The sequence below is a fragment of the Amphiura filiformis genome, chromosome 6 (genome assembly GCF_039555335.1).
Source record: "Amphiura filiformis chromosome 6, Afil_fr2py, whole genome shotgun sequence".
Lineage (NCBI taxonomy): Eukaryota > Metazoa > Echinodermata > Ophiuroidea > Amphilepidida > Amphiuridae > Amphiura > Amphiura filiformis.
The window spans coordinates 18,956,014-18,966,493 of record NC_092633.1 but is presented as its reverse complement, the minus strand read 5'-3'; the positions used below and the strand labels follow the sequence as shown (position 1 = coordinate 18,966,493).

Below are 10,480 nucleotides of genomic sequence, written 5' to 3'. Positions count from 1 at the left end.
TATATTAACGTTGTGATATAATAAATGTTTTATTACCATAACAAATACACGTGTTCTTTGAATTTGTGTTGCAATTGAGTTTTCATTATTCCTTATTGGTATTAAATCAGAGTGATTACATTCGCAAATATCCCAGCAAACATGAAATGTTTTCGACATCATTCGTAAAAGGTTAGAAAAGGTTGCCAGAAAACGTTTAAATGTCGGGTTATAATTATGAAGGGTATATACAGGTATAAAACGTTTTTATAATATTCAAAAACATTTGTTGATAACTAACTACAAATATTCTAACAAAATATTATCTAAGTGCTAGCAAAATATTTGGTAAAAATGTTTGCAAAAAATATTTTACAAAAACATAAAATATTTTGGTAGTGTTTTCATACAAAACGTTTAAAAACATTTTCATAACCTTTATATAACCCGACATATATTGTTATTAAACGTTTTTACCAGAACCAAAACCCCACAATTAAATATAACCTTTATAAAACGTTCAAAAACGTTTTTCGTTTGCCGGGATGTGTCAAATTGGCAAGTTACCGAGCCAGCAAACACAAAACGTTTTAAAAACATTTGAAACAGGTTATATTTTGGTTTTTGGTTTTGGGTCTATAAACGTTTTAATAGTATTAAATGTCGGGTTCATAAAGATCATAAAAACGTTTTGAATGAAAAAACACTGCTAGATCATTTTTTAAAATGTTGTCGAAATGTTATACATTTTTTGCAAACACTTAAAGACTTATGTTAGAATGTTTTGCAGTAAGTTTTCAAATGTTTTTTAATGTTATGAAGACGTTTTATACCTTGTCTAGGAAAGTAATTTTAAAGAAAAAATGCAACTTTTTTTAAACGCTTTTCAATCAAAGTATCACCATGGTAACATGTACAAATGTGTTTTGTTGTGGTGCTCTAAAAATGGTTAGGCAGGCCTACTTATTTTTACCAGTGGCATAATATCCCCTCCTTCCTAACGCTCTCAGCTCATAGGCAAACACACCCCGACAAAGACATGACACCCACCCTACATTAGAATCACACCACGGTACGGGTATGTTCAGATCCTTGTCCAGGAAAGTCTACCTTAATAGCTTTCAGATTGTTGTTATGTCACTGTGTAAATCCCATAAACCGACGCGCATACTGTAAACACGTGCATCACTATAAATTAACCATTCAAATGTTTCTTTACTTAGAATTATGTCAAAAAATTACGAGGGTAGTACAGTGTTTAGAATTCCATACTGAAAACATAGTACGAGGAACTAGACTTTCTGGATAACCTGTGTAGAACTATGAACGAAGTTCTCAAGTACAAGCTCAAAAGCTCTCAAATCGGTAATGTGCGTTATGCAGTCAATGACTCTTATGATATAAAACGGCATAATGAACTGATAAATGTTGCTATCTTCAGTAGATAGCAGTGTAACGAATACACCACATTGCGCGAGTTATTCACTTGAGGTATTATTTTGCTTGACGAATGTGACGTTCTCAAAATTGTGCATGTGTCACGTGAGTAACAGTGTGTCTAGGTTTGTGGTGGGGAGGGGGATATGTTTGTTAGCCAGGTTGGTGTGAAAAAAATAACAATTAGTGGGTTTTTAGCGGGTTCGCCGTCGGATAAGTTTAGAACTGTCAAATTTTCGTCAGGAGTAGCTCTGACTTCTTCAGGACAAAGTCAGGGGCGTAGCCAGCTTTCTTGGTCGGGGGGGGGGGCAAAATAAAATTTTGGGGCACAGACGAAAAAATTGCAGTTGCATCATACAATACATAGAGACTGTATGTCTTCGAGCTTCCCGAAAAAGGGCCTTATTGGGATGATTGGGATAATTTTAGCCCATTATCCGGCTAAAAAGGTCTTTATTGTTACAATGTGCAGCGAAGCCTTGAAAATTTTGTATTTTACACTTTTTGGCCCTGAATTTTGCTAGAAAAGGGGCTCCTTGCCCTTTTTCTTTTCCTTTGCCCTCCTGATTTTCTCTTTCATTTTTTTTTTGTCAGAGGGGCACTTTTTTTCTTTCATTTTTTTTGTCAGGGGGCATTCTGCTGCCCCCCGCTGGCTACGCTTACTGGACAAAGTACCTAAAAATGAGACATGTAGACTGTCCCTTGTCTTGGGACATGTAGACTGTCCCGTCGTAAAAGCCTATCCCACAATAAAAAATAACATCAAATTATTATCAAAATTGCAGTGCATTTCAAAAAGTTTTTTCTGATTGATTTGTCCAGTACCCTAATTCCCAAGCAAACATTATGTTGAATAGGCAAGCACCACACAACAAGGAAATGAATATACAACTGATATAAAATAATTAACATAAATATTGTGACTTTATTTATCTGATAGACTACATTAATATTTATACATATAATTTATACATATTTTTAAAATAACAAATAATAGTGATAAAGTTTTCAAAAGAATCAGACTACCTAAATATTTTCCAACTACAATGAAGTACCTATGTATACAGCAATGTGTTGTAGTTGACTCATATCAAAGTACATGCTATGTGATACACCAAATTGGTTCCTATGGCCATGGTCATATCTGGTTAGGGCTAGCTAGAAATCTTCCAAGTGTAAGAGACTAATTTCAGTCTCTTACACACTATCACAATTGGCTACTAGACTTTTACATTGAAATAACCATGGTTGAAGGAACCAGTTTGGTCCCATAATATATAACTGTCACATCTAGACAAAGAATTTGGTTGCTACAAAATGACCTATTATTCAAGAACACAATAAGAAGTGAGATTGTTCATCTTACTTCCTTTTAGCATGAACTAGACCCTCACCCCAAAAAACATACACACAAAACACACCTATAACATCACTATCAGGCAGGCTAACCTTCAACAGGCTGTACTTAATAAGAATTAGTACTGGAAACAAGGGTGACAAAATGGTACTTTCTGGTTGCTAACTAGTTGGGCTGACAACTTTCACAAAGGGTTTCATGCCTATATTACAGTTTTGTTATTTTTTATTTCAGATGAAAATATCAAATCAGCCTACTAGGCTAACACAAAATGAACCAAAATATAAACAACTGATAAAACATAACTTAGACACTTTGAATTGAAACCAACTTTAAGCAAGTATAAAAACAATATGATCAACATCATTATAACATTATTTTTGTACATGCGAGTGAAGCACATAGCTGTAAAAAGCACCAAGCAAACATATTATAGGCCTATCAAATGCCAGCCAAGTTCTTACAGAAATAAGACACATCACTTGATACTGTTTTTCAAATTGGGGTTTCATGGAGAATACATAAATGCCAATATCTTGTGAGTTCCACAAGCAATAGGCAAAGAAAGATTTCCCATTGGCAGCAACGGTGATTTGCTTAACAATTGCTTCTGGGTAGATTGATATCTACTTACACAACATATTCGACCTACTCAGCACCCCTCCCCTAATTATACTTTGTTTGGCTTATAATAGGCAAAAATTATTAAGTTTTGTTACTACGTGCATCGATACAGTCCCAACTTATGCTTGTGTAAATTCACATAAGCATCAGCCAGTCACTACGCAAAGCGCAACAATTATCTGTTCCAGCTTTGATGATACCTCTTACTTTCGAAGAGGTATTTGATGAGACACGTGTCCTGTTCAATTCTTAGCAAATCAAGGCTGTATTGATTTGCTTCATTGCATTCACACCCATGAACCTCCTCTGATAGTGAATGTCACAAGGTGTCACCATAGCTGGAACGTATAATAGTGTAGGTGTTGTGCCCAACTACGTGCACGAAAGTTTATTAAATCACAGAAAAACAATTCAGTTGCAATAGCTCTAACATTTTGTTTCCAGTTTCCTTTCTATCATTCTCAATTACAGCATTTTGCATGAAAATGACATTTTTGAGTTTCATAATATAGAAAATTATAAATATCCATTTAAAATGAGTAAATTTTCACCTTTGTGAAGTAACTTTGATCAGTTGCTAATTAGATTGAATACATTACTACACATCATTAGCATACATTTGCATATTTGGTAAAACTAGAATACACTAACTTGGCATTTGTATATACATACTTGCAACCATTGAACCAAAATCATTACACTAAAATATGAATTTGTTCAGATCTACCATGTCACAATTTTCTAAAAATTACATATGTATCAAAATTAGCCAGAAGTTAACAGTTCACAGAATATCACAATGTCATTGCAGGTTAAGCCATGATTTCAACTCGGTTTAATGCACTTCAGAAAGAAAGATAAAGCACTTGCAAAAGTTTACTATGTTGATATAATGGTTTTTATATTATTTGTATATTTATAATAAATATGTATGTACAATTACACAAGCACATCCTAATAAACAAGGGTAGGTGAAGGACATGGATGCATACAGGTCCATATTCAGAAGGGGAACCTAACACTACATGAAGTTTGCTATTGGAGACATGCAAAGAATATCACAAGTTGGATGATGGCCCGGGGATGATGGTAAGGCCCTTATTCCCCAACTGACTTCATAAAACTATATTGATACCCTGAAATATAATTATTCTCTGTCTATTCTTATTTTTTTTCTACTACTTAATTTCCCCTGGTTTTTGGTTGCACAGACCTGCGGTGTATTGTCCTCACTTGCAGTTTTGAATTTTTTGACAGCAAGACTTTTGAATTTCATGATTTGCCCTTTGAATTGTTTATTATCTTTGGACACGGTTCTAAAAGCACCCAATCATGATGTCAATAATTATAGGTATGCACTGTACCAGCCAAGCAGAAAATTGGTTAGTAAAATATGTGGTGTGTACTGATCATGTATAATTGCACTTGAGCACACTCCACACAGTGTTTTAGAAAAGTGTAAATATTTGCATATTATTTGTTGCTAGAGAAATTGGACATAACAATGCACCTGACTGTGCTGAATACTGATGCTTGTCCAATACACTGACCCAATCTCAGCATGCATGTATTATTTGCCCAACTTCTCTTTCAACAAGTAATAGAGGTGTGTATGGAGGATGTCCAGTTTTCACCCACTCAAACATGTGGCACTTTTCCTTTGCTTCTCCGTAATTATCAGTCTTGTTTAAGCCTGGTTGGAGCATTGCAAACTTCTATAAACTGGCTATTAGTTGTTACCATATTCAAAATTTCTTCACACATGAAAGAAAACCCAGGACATACTCTTAACACATCAAAATAATAAATTAACTATTGGATCAATACCCTCATCTCCATTGTGACCTTTGACCCCAAATGACCACAATAGGAAAAAGTCACAATTCAACCCACAATTTGATTGTGACAGACGATTACCATGAACTACTTTGAGCCTGTGGGTGTTTGGTACACTATCAGTAAATTGAGGCCATCTTCAGGAAAATTTAATAACAAATTTATAATTCAGTCAACACTCCTGAAAACCATGAATTAATTTGACTGGCAGTTTATACTAGCGAAAGACATACTTCAATAGAAACAAAGTTTAATTCAAATTGACTGAATAATGCTCCAAAGACCCATTCTGTAGTTGACTTTTGAAGTTGCAATTAAGACTCTACCAGGTTACACACCAAATTTGATTCAATTCAATAGCTACTAGCTTGGGCTACACATCAAATTGAATGGAGACTTCAAATGTAAACAATGGGGTCTTATAAACATAGATCTGTATTTACATATTTACATAACTTGTAATCACAACTATTGTAATCACATGTTAGGAATCTTTGAAAGTTAAGGGTTTTTATACACAGATTAGACCACTTGTAGTAATGAGAAAATAAAGACCAAATTATTTCAAAACCACCATTTCTGGTTATTTAAAGCACCACCATAGATGTATTCATATAAAAAATATAGTAAACAAACAAATAAAATAAACACAATATTTATGTAAATAACAAAAACCTAACTTTGAATGTATGTAGGTGAAAATATTAACTAAATTTTTACTTAATGTGACCATTGACAAACATTTTTAATAACAGGGAAACCTTACATTATATTGTACTATTCCTTTCAATCATACTTGCAAATGAGCTGGTTACTTTGAAAGATTGCGCCCAAACCCTGTTTATCTACCACTTGTGGGTGGTGTTGAGGTAATTTATCATTCATGCTGTTGATAAATTTAATGTGAATGAAAATGAACAATGCACACATGAAAGGAAATAAAGATTGATGCTAATGATCAAGATCATAAACTGTTATCTCCAAAAAATGTTGAAATTTGTATGTTTTTTATGTCAACATAATAAGTGCAACATAAGCCATGTACTGGCTATTACCCACAGTTATAGTAGGCTTCAGTACATTCCTTGTGATTGCATATATGACTGACAAGTATGCTGGTCCCAATATAAATTGAGCATTGATGTCTGGGGTAATGTTCAATTCATAATTGTGTGCTTCAGTTAATAAAAAAACCCACAATTTCAACATATTACCATGACATTGATATCTATAACTGAAGCACATCTGACTACAACTACACTAAACGTTCAATGAATTCCATGTACATGTTTTTTGTCATCCAAATTTAAAGTTGTATTTCTTTCATACAAAAAATGAGTAACTAATGACTACAGTTGAGTTTAACCTGTAATATTGCACATCAAAGTCTCGTAGACAAATGTGAATACTATACAGTATAAAATAGCAAATTATTGTCACAATCCACCTTTTTGGTAAATCTCATAAGCCTTTGCGTTTGGAGTGACCCCTACAAATGTCACACCTATTTGCAAACAGGTATGACGTCAAATGACAACATCAGGGTCCAGACACAAAGGCTTATGCTTATGGGATTTACTAAAAAGTTGAATACAAGTTCATACTCGCATGTGGGCATGCAGTACACATCCCTTACTTTTTTCTAAAATATCCTAGAAACAAGGGTGCACCTGATAGTACACCAAATAATAATTTTGGCTCAACTATTCTCACAAGAAATTCTAATACCCATAATTGCTGTTCATTTAGAGATTAAATCATGTTAGGCAGTGGTTCATCAGAAATTAACAATGATGCATTCATGCTTCTATAAATTTTCATATTGTGAGGGCAGCGTGGTATAAAAAATGCGGACGCGTCAGGAGCTGGGTTAATTTCAGATTGAATCTGATTGAATCCTTTTCAGCAGCAACAACAAAAAAAACAACCTAAAAAGTCGTAATTCACATGAGTATTTCATGAGGAATGTCAGTTAGTCATTGCCATACAACATTTCAAGAATATCGATCAGCTGAAGTTGATTTCTTTGTTAATATCAGCAATAAAAGTACAAGATAAAATGTCAATGCTTTGCTGTTTCCTCCAAAATAATGAATGCAACATGTAAGTGTGTATATGCACATCAGTTTAGGCATGCCAAATTGTATGCGTTCTTGCACATCACACATGTACGCTTCCGTTAACTTGCATATGCACTGCTGTAAAAGCGTGGATTCATTACTTTTTAACAATGTTTGGTTCCTATGCAAAGGTAAAGGAACTTCCTATTAGGAAGAGTTGTTGAATGAGCCACAAGATAGGTGATCAAAACAAAATTGTAGGTAACCTAAATAAATGAAGATACTCTACATACATGGCAGCTAAAGTCCTATCTAGGTAACAAGGAGTTGAGTGTCTCATAATTATGTATAAACAATAAAATCAGCCATAGTTTGGGTATGACTAACCTGATGAGTTCATATCTTAGATTTATTCTGGCATGAAAACTGGTCTTGCAAAAACCAAACACTGAAAACCATGTTTTTTACCATTTTCTGTGAATTTGATTCAGAAATAGGCTGAATAACACTGAAAACAATAACAAAAAACTCTGAAATCAGAGCCAACCCTAGGTTAACTAGTATAAGCTCACCCCCTATTTCTGAGAAGCATCTCTCATCTAGGAAGATGAGCTTATACCTGATTATTTACAACATTAAACACAGTCAATTCATTAAATCTTTAGTACTCAAGTATTACTGCATTTATATACATCTGTATAAAAGAATACTTCTCTACAATTATTAAACAATTTACTTTCAGCAGCAAACAAAATTTCAATTTGGGAATGTACTGTTAGAAAGACTGCCTACCTTTTGCAGCCTGGTGTAAATTAACAACAAAACCTGCTTGAACAGTGAGCTACAGAGTAGGCATACATCAAGTTGTTAGCACTCAAATTTCTTACATGTAAAAATGTAAAGACCACATAATGCATGCACAATCAAAAATTACTGTGTTGGTCAAAAGTGTCCATTTCATATCAACAGCTGAACTAGAAAGCGAGTTTAAAAGTGTAAACCCTTTTCTCTTCAGCCTTTTTAAAACCAATTTTCTAACATGAAAGAATCCTTGACATAACCATGCGACTGATTCATTTCATTCATTTTTATTGGTTTACTATGTATAATTTGCCTTAGACGGTGTCAGGCAAAAATGATACACGTCAATGCTAAATGTTTATGACAAGTTTCAAACAATTGTGAATGAGTGCAATTATGCCATCTTACTGTTTTAGTCAGAGATACAAAAACAAATCATACAAATCAAGGAGTGACAGTACATGTAGTAATTAGATAACATGTTTGTTCTAAGTGTAGTTACATCTTTAAATAATACTTCTTCAGAATATCAAATGTGTCAATATATTCACTAGGTCAATCTATGTGATCTAGTTTATCTAATACCACTTGGTTTGACACAATTTTGCATAATTTTGACTACTTTATTTGGGAAATATCCAATTCCGTCCACAATATGTGGTCCAGGACCACAATGGTATAAAACATCAAATCTGGCAGGGCTGAGGTCATCGCTTTGATTGTAAAAACATGCAACTTATGGAGTTCCAATGCACAATAGTCCCTTTAAGGGGTACTACACCCCTGTGGTAAATTTGTGACTATTTTTGCATTTTTCTCCATAAATAATAACACACTGGTAACAAAAGTTATGTATATTATTGGGGCAAGGAATCCAATTACTACACTGAAATTTCAGTGACTCAAGATAAGCGGTTCAGTATATATGATAGGAAATCATACACATTCTAGCGGTACCTTATTTCTTATCATATATAACAAACCGCTTGTTTTGGGTCACTGAAACTCCAGTGTAGTAATTGGATACCTTGCCCCTATAATATACAAAACTTCTGTTACCACTGTGTAATTAGTTTTTGAGAAAAAGGCAAAAATAGACACAAATTTATCGAGGGGTGTAGTACCCCCTTAAGACACTAAATCACTAAGCATTGTGGTCTTGGATCACATCATTCACATGTTGTGGACGGAATCAGATTTGTGCACTTTATTTGCATCCTGTTCATAGCTCAAATGAATGCATTTGGTGTTCCACATCAGTTCTCTACCCAGCATCTGACAATGAAATCTTAAATAAACTTATGTTGTGGCATCACTGGGGACATCACAATCCCCACAACATGTTATAAGGTCATTCCATGTCAATTTACTTTATTGTAGGTTACAGAACTTTGGCTTGGAGATTGGCACATTAGGAGATCTTAGTGTTATTGATGACTTACAATCATTGTGATGTAATTTTAGCTGAAAAACTAAAAACCCTAAAACAAGAAACACAAAACAAAATTGTTTCATGAACGTTTGTACGTTCAGATCTCCCTTTTGGATAAGCATAATATAAATGCTAATGTATACAAGCTGTATAAAAATGATTAGTATCCATCACATCATAGCTGTCTACTGAAGTGCCTGATTCTTCCACATTCAACATTAAATCCTCATCAAATGACTTCAATTTATAATTTCAAGACCTGTTATCTACAAATTGGGTGGTTATACTGCATTTTGATGTGGCGGTCTTGGCCATGCTCACTGAATATTGATGGGTACCAATCAATTTGATACACCCTGTGCTACATACATGCCATTACTGGTTTGGGTCTATTATGTCTCCACCTTGATAACTCCCTTCCATTGCTATAGCACCATCTCCATCAGGAGTCTTCGGCGGTACTTCTTCTTCTTCATCCTTGTGTCCTGATGGTAGTAGGCCATGTTCATCATGTTCCTCGTACCCTTGTGGTGTAATGTAGACGTAGAAATATGACATAATGGCAAAGATGATGACGATCAGTGTCATGAGACCGGCAAATAGGAAGAACTCTAAGGCCTGTCAGAATAGAAAAATCACAGAGTAAAAGGATTAGATCAAACATTACCAGCAGGTGTGTAGATCTGGAGATTTGAAGAGCCATGTAACACCTTTATGCAAGATATTTTGTAACATTGTTTTGGGATTTCTACTTAGATGTGGCCCATTGAAATGTGTTACGGGTGAATGTTGGATCAAATGATTTCAAATTTGATTTCTTTCAATTAGATCATAATCACTTTGTTGTGGCTACCAATTCACATATCGTAAAATTTGTCGACTCTAAATGAGGATGTTTGATGAAAGAGAGGAAAGCCAGATACCCTCCACAAAAACGTAATTATTCTGAGCCAC

General features: G+C 34.4%; 1 protein-coding gene across 4 annotated transcripts in view; it reads right to left on the bottom strand.

Moving 5' to 3' along the window:
* Positions 1–2,313: 2,313 nt before the first annotated feature.
* LOC140155101 (solute carrier family 15 member 2-like) overlaps positions 2,314–10,480 on the bottom strand; it is a 71,265-nt gene continuing 63,098 nt past the window's right edge. For all 4 annotated transcript variants that reach the window (XM_072177803.1, XM_072177804.1, XM_072177802.1 and 1 more), the window contains one exon: positions 2,314–10,144. In XM_072177803.1, the coding sequence (XP_072033904.1) occupies positions 9,902–10,144 (243 nt within the window). In that variant the 3' untranslated portion in view covers positions 2,314–9,901. The remainder of the gene's footprint in view (positions 10,145–10,480) is intronic.